The sequence below is a fragment of the Eubalaena glacialis genome, chromosome 4 (assembly GCF_028564815.1).
Source record: "Eubalaena glacialis isolate mEubGla1 chromosome 4, mEubGla1.1.hap2.+ XY, whole genome shotgun sequence".
In the NCBI taxonomy this organism is placed as follows: domain Eukaryota; kingdom Metazoa; phylum Chordata; class Mammalia; order Artiodactyla; family Balaenidae; genus Eubalaena; species Eubalaena glacialis.
The window spans coordinates 144,987,332-145,005,758 of NC_083719.1; the positions used below are offsets into that span (position 1 = coordinate 144,987,332).

Sequence of the window (18,427 nt, forward strand, 5' to 3'; positions counted from 1 at the left end):
CTCCACTTGATCGTGTTTCAAAGGTTCTCCGGTGTTGGCAGGTCTGGGAATTACTGATCTAGTAGTCCTTAAAGCCCGGCCAAACTTAAGGCTACTCCACCTACCATTTCCTCAAGCAGAGGCCAGGACACTGTTCATGGAAATAACCTGTTGCGTTTTAATTTCTGCGTATTGTTACCACCAGTGCCTTTTACCGTCCTTTGAAATAGTTAATTAGAAAGCACTGGTTGGGAAAGCACTGGCGAACTTTACCAAACGGATTCTGTTGTAACAAGGCATAACTCAATAAAATATTTCAGAACAGGAATCAATTGCATAGTCTGTGTGCTTTCCAACTGCTGGCTCTTGCTTTTCTTTTACAAGAGAAAACTGCAACAAGTTTTCACAGGAAGTTTTTGTTGTTACATCTTTATTTCTTAAAAAAAAAAAAAAAGTTGGTTTTCCTAATGGTTTTGATAATGGACCTTCATTTGGCTGGCAATAAAACATGAAACTTCTCATTGGGTATTTTCAAGATTGCCACGGGGAATCAGCTGCCAGTTTACTGCAATGTGGAAAACTGCACGAGATTCTGGGATTGGACTCAAAATGCTAATTTCAAAGGTCAAGTGAAGCTGTGGCTCACGTTTTCGCGTGCCTGCGCTCTCTGCAGGCAGAACAAAGACCCAGCCCGAGGAGGCAGAGGCAGAGACCCATCTTAAATCTTTTTCCTGAGGTAATTTTGGAATCATGCCTGAAATGCCGGAGAACATGGAACAGGTAAGAGTTAGCTATTCAAGAAAAGAAGCATTCTGGAGTTAAGAGTTTCTTTAAAAGAATCCCAATGAAGGTCTGGTAAAAGCCGAAAGGGTGTGTAAAAAAACAAATAAGTGTCATTCATTTCTTTAAAACGTGTAACTTTGGGACTTGGAATAATAAAGCAACTTTAATTATTGACGCTGTATGGAGAGCTCCGCTAAGTCTCAATTGACAAAAATAAAATCCAAAACAGAACAGCAGTTTCATTTACCAGATTAAATGCAGTGATGTAGGTGAAGGTTCTATATAAATAACGATTTTTATCTATAGTCTTGTGCTCCAGCCTTTCTTTGTCTTGGCATGAAATGAATCTGCTAACCTAACTTTTATCTCCAGATTGCTGTCTTTAAATTTATAGACTTAGCCACCACAGGAACTTGGATATTGTCTGTATAACAGTGGCGTTTTTATTCACAAAGAAACTTCCGTTTTTAAAAAGAATGATTAAAACCCATACACGAACATGTGCCCCTGGAACCATACCCACGTTTTATCTGGCAAACATGAAAACAGATCCTCAAATGCAGGCAAGTAAACTCTATTTGTTCCTCGCTCTAGATAAGGCTGCTCTGAGACTCAAAATGCTAATTGCATATGCATGACCTTAAACCGTCTTCGCGTTGAACACAATTTTTTTTTTTTTCCTGGAAAGATCACACTGCATCACACGTTGCAACTAGAAACTTCACAAAAATTCCCGCTCCTTAAAGAGAGGATCCAGAGGATCTTGAATCCGCTCCCCCAAAACCCACCCACACCTTTTCTTTGTTTGCAGATTATGCATGGTTTAAGTGTTTGGGGCATTCCTCTCAAGGACTCTAAATAATGCTAAATTGATTAACAGCCTGGATTAAAACAAATTGAAAAGTGGGGGGCCTCAGGCTCTCTTCTGTTACTATTCCAAAGAAACTTTATGCTTATGCAAATAAGGAAATGAGTTCTTGTTGGGGGTTGGGTAGGAAGGAAAGTCACGGGACTCAGATGTGGAAAAAAAATTTTCAAGGCTGCTTAGCGTTGAGCTCTAAGATTAAACCAAAAAAAGGTTTATGAAAATAATGTTTTAGAAAGATCCAAACAGTAATCACGTTTGCGGGCGACTTTTAAGGTCTTGGTATCCTGTATGTCTGGACAAGAACACTCAAGACTGTTCGGTGGAAAGTTGGCGAAATCTATGCGGTCCATGCTCTGGTTCCCCCCCCCCCGCCCCCCGAGTAAATTTCATAAGCATCTCGGCTGGCGGGGTCTTTTCGGGTTTGAACTGGAAGAGAAATCAGTTGCAATTAAGTGCTAGGTCGGCCTCAACGCTTAGAGCTGTCTTTGTCACTTTAAAAAAGCGCGATCCAGGTGGTAGAAGGTTCAGTATTACTCTATTCCCCTGGTTCCTTTAATTTTCCTTGGTAGCGGAGGTTCGGCTCGTGTAGCCCGACGCTGCAGCCTGTAAGGCGGTGCTTCTCAAAGGCTGATCTGGACTCCCGTTAAATCCACCAGAAGTCCCAGGCTCTACTACCACAGCTAATTCTGCAATTACTGGTGAAGTCCGAGAATATGCGTTTTGAAGAGGCACCCAAATAATTCATCCCCCAGCCTCCCACATCTTTTTATTTTTAACTAGTCAAAATTAGTTTCACATCTTTGGAATTTCACACGTACTACTTTTTAGCATCCCGGAAAGACGAATGGGTTCTTGAGGTGTTAATGACTCAGATACCAACACTTTTATTTTTGTTCCAGTGTCTTTCTAAATCTCTCAAAAAACACTCTTAATGCTCTAGAGACACAGGTCCACTGTGCTTCCTCCCCTCCCCCTCCCCCCCGCCTCCCCCCCGCCTCCCCCCTCCCCCCTCCCCCCTCCCCCCATGACTTTAAACTATTTTATCCCACTTTATGTATTACGTGCCCAGTAGATTCTTATGCAGTAGATTCTTATGCACTGCGCAAGTCTAGGCGATCCAATTCAATCCTTACCTAGTCGGGAAGGAAAAACACACAAAATAAACAACTCCTCCTTCCCCCCCGCCCCCGGCCCCAAAACAAAACTCGCATTCCTTGCTTAAGACCAAGGCCTTTGTTTCCCTTTAAGAGTTGGCGCGTGGGCTGAGAGCGTCCCGAGCGCGCCAGTCCCCTTTCTGGGGCGTCGGCGGAGCGTGGCCAATCAAGGGGCGCGGTCTTGGCGGCGGAAGCCGGAAGCGGTGAGCGGGGGCTGGCCCGGACCTAGGGGAGGCGGGCCGAGGGCGTTAGAGCTGCGGACCGCGGCGATCCTGGGCTGGGGGAAGTGGCGGTCGCTGCGGCGGCGGCGCCAAGACGGCGGGCATGGTGGGGCGGGAGAAGGAGCTCTCTATCCACTTTGTTCCCGGGAACTGCCGTTTGGTGGAGGTGAGGGAGTCGGCCCGGGTCTTGGGGCGGGGAGGGGAGGTGCGTCTCGTAGGAACTGAGTGCGCGGAGGGGGACGAGTCTTGCAGCGGGAGCTCGAGTGGTTTTCCAGACGCCTCCTGCCGGAGTCGGAGGCCCCGGGCGGCGAGGGCGGCGCCGCCGAGTTTGTTTACCTCGGTGCACACCCTTCTGTGTTTTCTTTTTCAGCCGCTGTGACGGGAAAAGAGTAGGTCGGGTTTCCCTTTCGAGCCTCCCGTCTCCCCTCCCGGGAACGAAGAGGGGTTTTCAGAGCTGTTTCAGTTTTGATTATTTCTAAATTTCTTTTTCATCCTTTGTTCGTATCCTTCGGTCTTAACAGTTCGTATCCCTAAGAAAGATAGGGGCCAGGCGGCTTTTCAGAAATAATAACAGGATTGGAGTTGAAAAGTTACTGAACTCGTCACTGTGTTATGCACTTCACATGCATTATTTACTTTAGTCCTCATATTTATGAGATACTGGTTTTGTTCCATTTTACAGATAAGAAAATTGAGGCTTAGAGGGCAAGTCCTTGGCCCAAGTTCATTCAGTAAGGTTGCAGCCGGGATTCAAATACAGATCTATTTGAACCACTACGGAGGTTGCATAAACGAAAGCTACTACTGTGTTTGGAGAGCCCCCATTCTCTCCTGTTTCATTCCAGGCCCCCCAGCATTCATCAGTCCACAGAATATATCTAGCACTGGGGATAGGAAGAATGTTAATGCCCAGGCCAACATATCTTAAGGATATAAGAGAGGGTATAGGTGATGGCTATTTTTGATTATGCAGAATTTTTACACCTTCAAAATACAGCATATTTAGTGTTTTCAAATCGTTTTGGTATTTGGAGGGTAAGGTTAGAATAATGGGCTATTTAAACCTCTCTTTTGTTCCTGTGTACCCCAAACAATGCTGAGTACTGTAGTGTTACATACTGTTTGTTTATGTCAGTGTATATGCGCACATGTATGTATATACAGCTTAATCAGTTTTCACAGTAGGAGTTCAGTAGACTAATGAAAATTGATTTTCCTTCAGTAAAATTGCACAACCAAAAGCTTGGCACATATTTGCTGCTCTCAAAACCAGAATTAAAACTTGCTCGTGTCTTATAGTTTCTGTTTGAGAAATAGACTGTAGTGGTTCCTGTTAATAGTACTGTCTGTGGGGTACAATAGGATGCCAGTAGGAGTTAGACAAGTGTCACCTAGGTATCTAAAGTTTTTTAAAGTCCAGGAGTATCTCCTCAAAGATTGCCTCAAGGGGAATGTTGTTAGAATCATATAAATCAGTGTGAAGCTTTGCCAAATTGAAGAGGTTTTAAAAATAGCAAAGTATAATTACATTTACCACTAACATTTAAGAAGATCCCTCTTTAGATATTTGTTTTGTTTCACTCTTGACTTTTTCTAGGACATTTTTTAGTAGAAGTTAATCCAAGTGTGCTGAAGTAGAAACCTCTGTTCCAGAGTACTGTTTAGACCATTTTGAAAGAGCCATTTATCTTCCATTACTGTACAATTTGGTATTATTTTATTTGATGGCATAATAAGAGCTACAGCTCTTCGTTTATTTATATGCATTTACTTTTTCAAGTGTTTTTTGTTTGTTTGTTTGTTTTTGGTGTCTGTAAATCTGGTCACCTGAAGTTACTGAATTCTGTACATCTAAGAGTTTATAGGATAAGAGGCACATATGTTCAGGGCAACTTAAAGTGGTGTTTAATATTCCTGACCCATAAGAATAAAAATTGAGAAATAGACTCTTCAGGCAGACAGAGTATCTTCAACTCTTAATTATTCTTTGTGTTAACTAGACAGCTTTTTGTTCCTCTATTCAGAGTTCCTTGAAGTGTTTGGATATTCCTGTGTTTTGCAGAACTAAAGTAATTTACAGAGTAATGGTCCAAAATAATTTGTAGAGGACTATTTCTCCTCTTTTAAAAAGAAAAAAATCAAAATAGTGTGCTTTAAGAAGCTTCAGGTAGAGTTCTGTTTATACAAAGTCAAATATAGAAGAGATACTTTTGTTTGGCCTCTTTTAATTTCAGAGTGATGCATATTTTATTTGCTAACCACCAATAAACTTGCAATCCAAATGAAAACATCTTGTTGGGCTGCTATACTGGTGACAGAAGGTGCTCATTGAGTCTCTACAGAGAACTATATGAAAAGAGGATAAGTTACTTTAAGTAAATGAACCTTCTTTCACTCTATTCAGATCCCTCTGTGGTAAGGATAATATGGAATTGTAGGACTGTAAAGCTGGAAGAGCCTTAGTCATCTTGTCCAAATGCCTCATTTCACCAGTGAGGAGTTAGATCAGTAGAGATGGAGTAACTTCTCAATGCCACAGAGTGTGGTTAATCATCATGAAACCGCGTATAAGTTCAAAGGATTGAGACAAAACTTGGCTGGATGATAGAAGCAAAAGGGCCCAAGTTCTGCTTCCAACCTTTTCCCTTTTACTGTGGGCAAAACCTTTAACATCTGTAGACAAGGTTCCTCACTTCGGAAGTGACATCTGCCCTGCCTGTCTAATAGGACTTCTCCTGTGGTCAAAAGGTATGATGCAGGTTTATATAACACGTGATAGTTTTCAAATATAAGATTGTGCAGAATCTTTTGTTTCAGAAAATGCTTGTACTTTAGATCTCTGCTCTTTTAACATAGAAAATTCTTGAGCATTGACATCTGACCACTGGGTAACACAGACTGTTTCGTATTTTCTTCCAGGGACCTTACATATTATCCCAGGGTATAAGGATGTAAGGTTGTATTTTTTCCATGCAACCCCCGTCCTTTTTTAAAGTTAAGTGGTATTATATTCCCTAAAGAGCCTTGCTGTGCTTGTAACTTAATACTGTATTTCATCAAATCTAAGATGCTCTCAATTATAAGATTATCTGGGCTCTTATTTTAAGATGCACTAAAAAGCAAAAAACACTGCCAAACCATCTTTATTTCATTCATTTAACAGAGATGATAAATGAGGAAAAAATGTGCTTCACAGAATCAGTGAAGTACCTAGAGATCTTATTCTACTGTTTAAGAATTTTGTGGTTACTGCAAGCATGATGCTTGTTCTTTAACTACTTCTAGTTTTCCTTTTTAAGGGGGAAAATGGGAAAGAAGATGTCGCTGCTAGAAAGGTAGATGGCAGTTTTTTGACTTCTTTGATTAAGAGCTGTCTTTAGGAAGGTCTTGGACTTCCCTGGAGTTCTCAAAGTTCAGTTTCCAAATCACCAGCATCAGCACCACCTGGAAACTTGTTAGAAAGGCAAATTATCAGGCCTCATTCCAAATCTACTTGATCTGAAAGCCTTCCAGTCGATTCCTATCCTCAGCGAATAAAGCCTGTGAACCACTGATCTAAGAACTCTTGTCTGTTCCTTTCCTTTTTGAGAGTGAAGTGAGAAACTCAGAAGAAACCACATCATAGCTCTGTTATAGTCTTTTCCCAGGGATCTTTATGGTATTTATCCTGTGTAAATTGTTTTCTGATTGTATCTCTACTAGACTTGGCATGTTTTAACCTCTTTACAATTAGAATCTTTGTAGAGTTGTTTTCTTGCCAGAAATTCAAAGAAAATATTTTGCTGGCTGAAATCCTTGTTTTTATAGATCATTTGGCTTAGAGCCAAGTTTTGCAACACAGAGCATAGATGAATTTTTCTCTAACTTCTAAAATGTCTTGAAATTGGTTGAACTAAGGAAAAAATATCTTTAAGAACTTACCTTTGTACTGTCTCTGTCAGCCCTTTCATTTCAGGTTTTTCGTATGATAGAAATACTTGATTTGGGTGGCCTTTTTAAAAAAATGTATAGTCTTCTAAGTTAGCTGAATTGAGGGCCAGGAAAAAAAAAGTCTTTGTGTGTGCACAAAAAAGGTTATTGTGTGCATATTTAAGATTTTTGACAGCTCAGAATTAGGTGACTATAACAACATTTGAAATTTAAAAGGCCTCAAGTTGATAAAATTTAATAAAACTTTTTGTTGTTTTTTAATAGTAAATGTTGACTTAATTCAGGAGTCTGAGGAAATTCGGTGTTACCTATCTTGGGAAGAAGGGAAAGTTCTGTGTAAACATAGAACTTAAATTGTTTCTTAAATAGTAGTTCCTTTTTAATTTCAGTGTGTGAGGAATTTTTCCTTTTGCACAATAGCATTACAGACCAGTTTAAAATATTTATTTTTTTCTTATCCTCTATCTTTATTAGTTTTAACTGGTCTAAATAGGTAAATTAAGAGTTAATGCAGGAATATGGATGGTGGTGGTGGTATGAATTGGGAGATTGGGGTTGACATATATACACTAACATGTATAAAATAGGTAACTAATAAGAACCTGCTGTATAAAAAATAAATAAAATTTTAAAAAAAGAATGTTATATGATGTGGTATCTAAAAAAATGATACAAATGAAACTATTTACAAAAAAAACAGTTAATGCAGGAATATTTACCAGTTTGGTTAAACTTAGAAAGAATGTTAGTGCTAATAAGGACCAAATTTATTTTTCTTCTACATAAATTCTGTGAAATGTGAATTCTCTAATTTGGACCTATCACAGTATGATAAAGTCAGTGAGATTTGAAAAAAAACTTGAGATTAAAAACTGAAGACCAAAAATGTCAATTTGGAGACATCGGCAGAACATAGCCCCAGTATTTAATCAGGCCATAAAGTAAGTAAGCTTAGAACTAACTGCATTTTTATAAACAGAAGAACGTAATTGCTGTTTTTTTGCTAATTTGGACATCATTGATTGTAAAAATAAGCTTTTCCATTATTACCACAGGAAATCTAAATCTATTTGACTAGGTGATTCCTTGCAGTATCATCTTAGGTTCTTTTTCTTGGATAAGATTATTAAAACTTTTTTTTTTAATAAATTTATTTTATTTTTAATTTTTGGCTGTGTTGGGTCTTCGTTGCTGCGCGCAGGCTTCTCATTGCAGTGGCTTCTCTTGTTGCGGAGCACGGGCTCTAGGTGCACAGGCTTCAGTAGTTGTGGCTTTCGGGTTCTAGAGCGCAGGCTCAGTAGTGGTGGCGCACGAGCTTAGTTGCTCCGTGGCAAAACTTTTTCTTAAGTGACACACTTACCCATGCATTTTGATTAATCTTTGTTCTAACTTAAGAATTGGCTTATAGGTATAGGAAAGGAAGCATACAATTAAGACTTGAAGTATTTAGTGAATGAAGATGGTGGCTGATTTCGTTGAGAGACTATTTTCAAATTAAACAATCCTTTTCCGCCCCCTTCACATTTAGGAGGAAGTTAACATCCCCAGCAGGCGGGTTCTGATTACTGGTGCCACTGGGCTTCTTGGCAGAGCTGTTTACAAAGAATTTCAGCAGAATAATTGGCATGCCGTTGGCTGTGGTTTTAGAAGAGCAAGACCAAAATTTGAGCAGGTTAATCTCTTGGATTCTAATGCAGTTCATCACATCATTTATGATTTTCAGGTATGGTTTATTTTAACACATAAGTTAACTATTAGTAATTGTCTGGATGACTTGAAAAGTGCTCTTGTTCTCAAGGAAGTGACTGAAAGCTCTAACATATTAAGCAACAATAATATATAGTACACTTTTTTTTTTTGGCATGGATAAGAATATGTCATCCTTAAAAAGATTAGGTTGAGACATAGGTTGACAAAAGGCAGAAAATGAAGCATTTTGTAAAATGCTTATGTTTGTGAAGTATTCTTCTAAGTACTACTTTCTATGCAAATCCTTTCTTAATATTATCTGTAAACCTTACAAAACTGCAAAATATTCTCATTTGCATTTTAGAGATCACAAAGGCAAGAGTGGTTAAACCACTTGTTGGCGATGGTCACAGAAGACTTACAGAAAAATTTAGATTCTGTTACACCTCTGATCAAATCAGAAGTTCAGGTTCTTTCTAAAAATATGATCCAAGGAAAACCTGCATCAGAATCACTTGGGAAACTTGTTCTTAGGGCTCACTCCCAGAGATTTTCATTCAGTAAGTGTGTGGTGGGCCCTGGGACTCTACATTTTAAGAACCATCCCAGCTTATGCACATTTAAGTTTGAAAACAGCTCTCAGATCATGCTTCTTCGAGCAATTGCTGAGAAGGAGGAAGTTGGGTGAGTGGGTACACGAGCCCTGTATGTCACTGAACTTCCCAAATCTTAGCTCTTACTCAGCTCCTCTGGGAAGTAGGTGCCCCTTCTCTACAAAGGACCCTCTGCATTCCTCTGTCCTGATGTAGGTCATATGATATTGAAACAGTGTCTTTACATATCTGTCTTTTGCATTAGATTGTGAAATCCTTGCTCCTCGCACGGTGCTTAGCATATAGGTGGCATACTTAAATGCTCAACTGGGAATACAATTTTATGGATGGTTAATCTTCTTTAAATGGTTGGTTTAAGAGATTGGAATTTATGAATTTAATTTGCAATTGATATTCTTCTCCCTTTACCGTAGACTTATTAAGTATTTAGGTCATGTTAATTACATAAATGATCGCTCTTTTCTCCCACCCAGATTAGGGGGATGAAGCTTCTTTTGATTTAAAAGCATGGTTGTCAACAAGAGTTGTGTCTGATTTTGCCTAGGAATTGCTAAATTGCTCTTTCCCTTTCAGGAAGTTTGAAAGTTGAAAAAGGGAAGTGTGACAAAACTACATTAAAAATTACAATGATTCTTTAGTTGAAGGAATGTCGATGTAATAAACATTTTCTATGAATTAATTTACTGTTGGAAGGCTACAGTTCTTCTGTTTTATTCCTTTTTGGGTTAAAAACACATCAATGCTGAACTCCCAGCCCCATGTCATAGTACATTGTGCAGCAGAGAGAAGGCCAGATGTTGTCGAAAATCAGCCCGATGCTGCTTCTCAACTTAATGTGGCTGCTTCTGGGAACTTAGCAAAGGAAGCAGGTAATGATGTCTTCATAAAATCTTCATAAGATATTGAGTGATTGCTGAGTTTGTAAAGATTAAACTTTTGTAGACGGTTTATAAAAGATTTGTTATATATATGATGAATAGGCTGTTAGAAACTCCAGTAGAGAGTAATGTCTTGTAGTAATTTAATAGATTCTTTTGTCTTTTTTTTTTTGTAGCTGCGGTTGGAGCATTTCTAATCTACATTAGCTCCGATTATGTTTTTGATGGAACAAACCCACCTTATAGAGAGGAAGACATACCAAGTCCCCTAAATCTATATGGCAAAACAAAATTAGAAGGAGAAAGGGCTGTCCTGGAGAACAATTTAGGTAAGACACATCTCTTTAGCCCCGTACGTGACTGCTTTTGAGGATTCCTTTTTGTTTATGATGTATATATATGTTTCTAATTAAAAAAAGATTAGTCAAGGAACATAAATCATTGGAGAAAAACTAGGGAATGCAGTTAATAGAAAAACAAGAATTTTCAAAATCCTGAAGAATTTATGAATCCTTCCAGACTTTTTCCAGAATCAGTGGGTACAGGAATATCGTTAAAGAAAACAAATCATACAGTACAAATTTTTGTAATACAGGTCAATATCATTTTTCTTGGATTGCGGTATTCTGTTTTTTGTATGGTTTTTCTTTTTTCCTGTGTGTGTTTGTGTATCTATACGCACACATAAATGTGCTGATTTATAAAAAGTATACCCTCCTTGAAAAAATTTTTAAAAACATTTAAAATTGTAAAGAGTTCTCTCAGTACTCCCTCAGAGAGAGAAGCACCAACTGTGCTTATGTATGGAAGTATTTTTTTTGAATTTTTAAACCGGTGTGCATGTTGTTTTGTAACCTGGTTTTTCTCCCCCCACATACATGCATTTCAGTTCTTACGGAGCCATCTCTGGAATATCTTTTTCATATCAGTAGCTGCATAATATTTGACTTAATGATCCCCTGCACTAAAACTCCTGCCTCAGACTGTACTACATCCCTGAGAAGCATCCCCTAGTATATATACCATACTAACACATTTAGGGGTGTTTTTTTTTGTATTATAAATTATCCTTCGGAAATCATCCTTGAATATATTATCAATATATAGCTGACCCTTGGACAGTGCAGGGATTAGGGTTGCCGACCCTTGGACAGTGCAGGGATTAGGGTTGCCAATCCCTGCACAGTGGGAAATCCATGTGTACTCCCCGAAGACTCACTCACAGCCTACTGTTGACTGAAGCCTTACTAAAACATAAAGAGTCGATTTACACATATTTTGTGTGTTACCTGTATTTTTTTTTTAATATAATTCCCAGGACAGTCACGTCTTTAACCTTTCCTTCTCTTTCTCTCTCTCTCTCTCTCTTTCTCTCTGTCTCTCTCTCTCTCTCTCTCTCTCTCTCTCTCTCTCTCTCTTTCTTGGCTGTGTTGGGTCTTCGTTGCTGCACGCGGGCTGTCACTAGTTGCGGTGAGCGGGGGCTACTCTTCGTTGCAGTGCGCAGGCTTGTTGCGGTGGCTTCTCTTGTTGCGGAGCACGGGCTCTAGGCGCGTGGGCTTCAGTAGTTGTAGCACGTGGGCTCAGTAGTTGTGGCTCGCGGGCTCTGGAGTGCAGGCTCAGTAGTTGTGGTGCGTGGGTTTAGTTGCTCCGTGGCATGTGGGATCTTCCTGGACCAGGGATCCAACCTGTGTCCCCTGCACTAGCAGGCGGATTCTTAACCACTGCACCACCAGGGAACTCCCATTGTTGTCTTATATGATACAAAACACTATAGATGTTATACATATTACTAACACTACACGTCAAAAATGAAAAGACAGTGTGAGAAGAAATTTGTATTTATTTACAGGTATGATTCAGGCGTTGATACGGAAGAAGCAGTAATATGATTGCTTTATGGTAGCCTAGTGTAATCGATATGATTGTTTCATGGTAGCCTAGCCTATACACTAATGAGTGAATCTTTGTAAAATTTAAATGGCATACAGTATTATAGTCATATTCATAATACAGTGTTAGAAATACTGGTATTTTTTTTCAAAAACCACTTATCTGTGTGGTAGACTGATACGGAGTTTCTCCAATTATGAGAGAAGAGAGGCATGCTGTATGGTAATGTAACTCTTTGAAAACAAAGTTATAAAACAATAAGGAAACTAACACGTTATTAATTTTATATTAAAGGTCACTCACCTTATGCCTGTGTAAGGATAGGCTGACCACTTCAAGTCTTGTACATGATGTGCTACATGAAAAACATCCACATATAAATGGATGCACACAGTTCAAACCTGTGTTGTTCAAAGGTCGTCTGTGCAGCTGTGCAATAAGTTAATTTAATTTTAAAGTTTTTTTTGAATTTCAGTTAAAGCGTTAATTATTTAATCTGTTGTAACCCCTCAGTATTGACCAACATAAACTAGAAATACCTCATAATTCCTTAGTCAGTGTTTTCAAGGACTATGTGGTGAACACTCATATACCCTTTATATAGATTCACCAGTTGTTAATGTTTTGCCACGTGTTTCATATGTACAGTCTTTTCTTCCTGAACTCATAGAGAATTAGTTGAATTTCACCCTGAAATACTTCACTGTGTATCTTCAACAAGGATGTTCTTCACATAATTACAATGCAGTTATCACACTTAGAAAATTTAACATTAATACAATACAGTCTCTATAGGAATTTTGTCCCAGTAATGTCCTTTATTGCATTTATATTTTAGGTACAATCAAGGATCACTTGTTGCATTTAGTTGTCATGATCAGTTTTATTTTTAATGGCCACAATAATGAAGAAATTATTTAATTAATATAATTATAAAAAATACCCCACATGACAGAGACACTTAAAAATATTCAGGATCACATTTGTTAAATAGGTGAGCTGTGTCATTTTGGTATATTGCAAGTTTTCTGCGATGATGTCGTTTAAATCCGCACACTTTGATCTTATAGCAAGACTTAAGAACCAGTCAGCTTTGAGGTATTATCTGCTTTTATTACTCTCTAGGAGCTGCTGTTTTGAGAATTCCTGTTCTGTATGGAGAAGTTGAAAAGCTTGAGGAAAGCGCCGTGACTGTTATGTTTGATAAAGTGCAGTTCAGCAACAAGTCTGCGAACATGGACCACTGGCAGCAGCGGTTCCCCACACACGTCAAAGATGTGGCCACTGTGTGTCGTCAGTTAGCAGAGAAGAGGATGCTGGTGAGAATCTTAAGTGCTTTTTTTTTTAATAGATTTATTTATTTTTGGCTGCGTTGGGTCTTCGTTGCTGCACGTGGGCTTTCTCCAGTTGCAGCGAGCGGGGACTACTCTTCGTTGCGGTGCACGGGCTTCTCATTGCAGAGCACAGGCTCTAGGTGCGCGGGCGTCAGTAGTTGTGGCTCGCGGGCTCTAGAGTGCAGGCTCAGTAGTTGTGGCTCGCGGGCTCTAGAGTGCAGGCTCAGTAGTTGTGGCTCGCGGGCTCTAGAGCGCAGGCTCAGTAGTGGTGGCGCACGGGCTTAGTTGCTCCGCGGCATGTGGGATCTTCCCGGACCAGGGCTCGAACCCGTGTCCCCTTCATTGGCAGGCGGATTCCTAACCACTGCGCCACCAGGGAAGCCCTCTAAGTGCTTTTTAAAAACTTAAAAAGGACACCAACCAAAAGTAGTTCAGATAGTAGGCTGTATTTATGAATAATAAAAGTATTATGCTCTTACGTTTGATTTTATTTCTCAAATACTGTACACCCCATCTGTCATTCTCTTATTGCAAGATAACTGAAAACTGGTATTTTTCTTCAGGTAACAAAATGATCTCCTAATGTCTTTTAAGAAGACTGTCTTAAATAATGTCTATTTAAGATTTAGGTAGTGGCAAAGAAGAACCTACATAGGGATTTATCATTTGTAAGAATAATTTGTAATTGTTTCTGGATATTTGAATAGTAGTTCATTTTAAGCATTTGAAAAAATAGAATATCCACAGAAAGAAAGATTAGAGACTGATTTATTTTAGAATATTAATAGTAGCGTGACTTTTTTTGTTTTTAATTAATTTATTTATTTATTTTTGGCTGTGTTGGGTCTTTGTTGCTGCGCATGGGCTTTCTCTAGTTGCGGCTAGTGGGGGCTACTCTTTGTTGTGGTACGCGGGCTTCTCATTGCGGTGGTTTCTCTTGTTGTGGAGCATGGGCTCTAGGTGCACCGGCTTCAGTAGTTGTAGCATGTGGACTCAATAGTTGTGGCTTGCGGGCTCTAGAGCACAGGCTCAGTAGTTGTGGCACACGGGCTTAGTTGCTCCGCGGCATGTGGGATCTTCCCGGACCAGGGCACGAACCTGTGTCCCCTGCATTGGCAGGCGGATTCTTTTTTTTTTTTTTTTTTCAAATAAGTTTCTTTTAAACTTTGGGTTTATTTATTTATTTATTTATGGCTGTGTTGGGTCTTCGTTTCTGTGAGAGGGCTTTCTCTAGTTGTGGCGAGTGGGGGCCACTCTTCATCGTGGTGCGCGGGCCTCTCATTATCGCGGCCTCTCTTGTTGTGGAGCACAGGCTCCAGACGCGCAGGCTCAGTAGCTGTGGCTCACGGGCCTAGTTGCTCCACGGCATGTGGGATCTTCCCAGACCAGGGCTCGAACCCGTGTCCCCTGCACTGGCAGGCAGATTCTCAACCACTGCGCCACCAGGGGAGCCCAATAAGTTTCTTTTTAATTTATCTGTATTTGTTACAACTTTTAAAACAGAATGTGACTTGAACACTACGTCTCCATTCACAAAACTTGCTCTGAGTCACTTTTCAAACAGCTTTACAACATGCCTAGATAGGCTTATGATTTTGCTACTCTCAACAACACTTTTCTTTGGAAAACAAGCCCTATGTATGGACAGTGACTCCCATCCAGTTGGTTCAGTTGAACACACTAATTTCTAGGGGCCTGGCACATGCAGTCAGTACAGGCGATGGAAGGTTTAAAAAGTAAATCCCAGAAGATGAAAGTTGCTTTAAGAAGTATTTTCTTTTAAACATCAAGGTATATACTTCAGAACACTTCAGTGACAGAAGATTTGGTCTACTAAAGAATCCGCTTGATAGCTAAACACTTCAGACCATGAAGTTAACGTAGGTTACATACACCTGACGACAAACGCTACCTCCGTCTGTTAAAATAAGGCAACATGAAACTAGAAAAAAACGAGCTCTGCTTTTAGTGTCTAAAGTATCACAGTATCACACGTAGTAGAAAGAAATCTTATCTTCCCCTTAAGTAGTTGTCATGCCATACAGGTTTTCAAATGTTAACAAAAATAAAGAAATACGTGAAAACATATTATCAGAAGAAATGGAAGACAAGAGTGTTGAACACGCGGCCACGTAATCCTCAGGCAGAGCTCAGTCTACTTCTTCCATGCGGGACGTGTCATCGTCTCCTTCGAGGGGCAGCATCTCCTCAGTTACAGCAGCACTGCTGTCATCAGCAGTGGGGTCATCTTCATCAATACCAAGACCAAGTTTGATCATCCTATAGATCCTGTTAGCATGTGTCTGGGGATCCTCCAGACTGAAGCCAGAAGACAGGAGAGCCGTTTCGTACAGCAGGATGACCAGATCGTTCACAGACCTGTCATTCTTGTCAGCCTCTGGCAGGCGGATTCTTAACGACTGCGCCACCAGGGAAGTCCCGCGTGACTTTTTTTAATACATCAAAATTTATATATTTTTTTAAAAAAATACGTACCATGACAGTACTTAAGGATGTTATGACTAATTAGCTCATCTTGAAAAATGGTTCTGTTAAGTTTTGGTTTTAGCGTCTTAGGATAATTGGAAATACTTGTTAAATTGGCCTGTGTTTCATAAAAATCTGTAATCATTTTAGGATTCCCACTAAATAAAATTGGAGCTACTTACATTTTTATTTAAAAAAATTCTTAAGGCTAAATTCTAGAAATTGCTTTTCTTGTTTAGCTGGGGGTATTTATAGGAATTTGATTTTAGATATCTTGTGTATAGCATTCCAGAAAGGAGCGATGCATTTTATTTCCTGAACCTGTTTAAGTTAGCTTTCTTGTCAAACTTGCCATTCCACTCAACTCAAAAAGTTTGAAACCATTTTGAATTTTTTGTGTCCTTGTCAGGATCCATCAATTAAGGGAACCTTTCACTGGTCTGGCAATGAACAGATGACTAAGTATGAAATGGCGTGTGCAATTGCAGACACCTTCAACCTCCCCAGCAGCCACTTAAGACCGGTAAGTACATGGCATTTAAAACCTTCTTACTGGGAATTCCCTGGCAGTCCAGTGGTTAGGACTTGGCGCTTCCACTGCAGGGAGCACAGGTTCAGTCCCTGGTAGGGGAACTAAGATCCTGCAAGCCTTGAGGCGTGGGCAAGAAAAAAAAAACAAGCTAGCCTTACTGTTTGGAAGTCCCGGTCTATCACTACAGTGTGTACTATGGATAACATTTTTCTTGTTGTTTGGAAGTTTTGGATAACTTTATTTTCTGGTACTAATCAAAGTGAACTTTGCTTGTATTTTGGCAGTTTCTATTGTTAATTTTCTCTAAATTACCACGTATAAAGAAGCCCAGGAGTATTGGTGAAGTTTATAGAAAAAGTATTGTCTTGATTGTGGCGGACATTTTTATTATTTTTCCAGGGATCAAATCTGATTTCTTGCACCGAGGGCAAGAGGGCAGAGGGAAGTAGAGAATATAAAGCCTCAGCCGGGGGCTTCTTATTTTTGATTTTTTGTTTTTGTTTTAAAGATAACTGACAGTCCTGTCTTAGGAGCACAACGTCCGAGAAACGCTCAGCTTGACTGCTCCAAATTGGAGACCTTAGGCATTGGCCAGCGAACACCGTTTCGAATTGGAATCAAAGAATCACTCTGGCCTTTCCTCATTGACAAGAGATGGAGACAGACAGTCTTTCATTAGTGTATGTGTGTTGTTGTTGTTTTTTTTAAATGAGAAGTCAAGTATGTGGCACTTTTTAAAGAAAAAAGGAAATAGTTTTGTACGAGTGCTCTTTGTGACTCATGGTCTTTCAGGTAGATGATGCTCTTGCACTAGTGAAACTGTCTAAGGAAACCAAGGGCAGTAATGCCTTGTTTGAAGTAATGAGTTTTCTGTTTATCATTTTGTTCTGGCTTAACTTGCTGTTTGAATATAGTAAATTATGATTCTCAAACATTTGAGAGCCAGGATGAAACACATCTGCTGTAGACATTTTTTTGGATGAAATGCATTGTTCATTCCTATAAATAACCTCTACATTTTCAGGACTTTTGCATCTGTTGATCCTTTTATGTTTTAAAGTGTGTTAAATAGTATAAAAATCATTGGTGTCCATTATTTGCTTTGCTCGAGCTCAGATCAAAATGTTTGAAGAAAGAAACTTTATTTTTGCAACTTAAGTGTAGTTTTTATGCTTGAGATGTTTCAACTTGTTATGTATATTGGAACTCCTGCAGCTTGATGCCTCCTGCTTTTGTAGCAGTGAATGGTGAGCCTTTGAGAGAGAGAATGTGTGTATGTGTATGTATTTTTTTAATATATATGAAACTGTCCTTTTCACTCCATGTCACTAAGTGATATTTCATATGTGTGGTTATACCAATAGTAATGGGCCTTGTAAGTCTTTTGACCATTCATGAATAATAATAAATATGTACTGCTGGCATGGTAATGCTTAGTTTTCTTGTATTTACTTCTCTTTTTTTAAATGTAAGGACCAGATATCTGAACTGTTGTTTTGTTGCTTTAATTTTTTACAATTACCTTCTTATCATGTAACATCTGATGCATACAAGAGAATATAGTTAATATACATTAAGATATAAAACACAATAATAAAATGAACCCTGGTGAACATACCACTTGAAATCTAGAATGTTACAGATATCGTGTTTACTTGTTGTGCCCACTGATTTTTTTTAATGGAAAGTAAATAACTATATACTCTTGTAATAGATTAGCATAGAATGTTCCTTTTGAAGATTGCAGAGTATTTGAATGTGTTTTCTATACCAAGTGATATTCAGGTTACCTTAGCCTCAACAATATTTTTGGTCCTTAATAAGGGAGCAGAAAGGTAGAGTAACTAGTGAGACTTGGCTTCTATTTGGAGTTTGAGTTCAGTGCAAATCCTGGTTTCCGATTTTCCAATTTCACTTGTGGAGTATTCTTTCCCTAGATATTATGATCTTATTTTCTCATTAGACAAAAAGTATTTGTTTCTAATTTCCTAATTTACTCAGAATTTGGGGTTTAGAGAGCATGAAGTCTGGGTGATTTGATTAAAGCAGCAGTTCCCAAACCATGCTA

At 39.1% G+C, this 18,427-nt stretch overlaps 1 protein-coding gene across 2 annotated transcripts; it reads left to right on the forward strand.

Moving 5' to 3' along the window:
* Positions 1-654: 654 nt before the first annotated feature.
* On the forward strand, positions 655-17,789 carry MAT2B (methionine adenosyltransferase 2 non-catalytic beta subunit). Of its 2 annotated transcripts, none has more exons than XM_061188434.1 (7): positions 655-759; positions 8,464-8,658; positions 9,993-10,107; positions 10,293-10,445; positions 13,132-13,325; positions 16,237-16,350; positions 16,868-17,789. In XM_061188434.1, exons 1-7 carry the CDS (start codon positions 730-732, stop codon positions 17,036-17,038), a joined length of 972 nt encoding a protein of 323 aa, XP_061044417.1. In that variant the 5' UTR covers positions 655-729; the 3' UTR covers positions 17,039-17,789. The 2 variants fall into 2 exon arrangements, with proteins under 2 accessions (XP_061044417.1, XP_061044416.1); XM_061188433.1 differs by lacking the exon at positions 655-759 and adding an exon at positions 3,012-3,171.
* Positions 17,790-18,427: the final 638 nt, after the last annotated feature.

What these genes read in the sequence shown, in the direction of transcription:
- MAT2B (XM_061188433.1), top strand. Translation starts at nt 3,109, where the DNA reads ATGGTGGGGCGGGAGAAGGAGCTCTCTATCCACTTTGTTCCCGGGAAC. An exon ending in GAACTTAGCAAAGGAAGCAG is followed by an intron (nt 10,108 to 10,292) that starts GTAATGATGTCT and finishes TTTTTTTTGTAG; the next exon opens with CTGCGGTTGGAGCATTTCTA. An exon ending in TAGCAGAGAAGAGGATGCTG is followed by an intron (nt 13,326 to 16,236) that starts GTGAGAATCTTA and finishes TGTCCTTGTCAG; the next exon opens with GATCCATCAATTAAGGGAAC.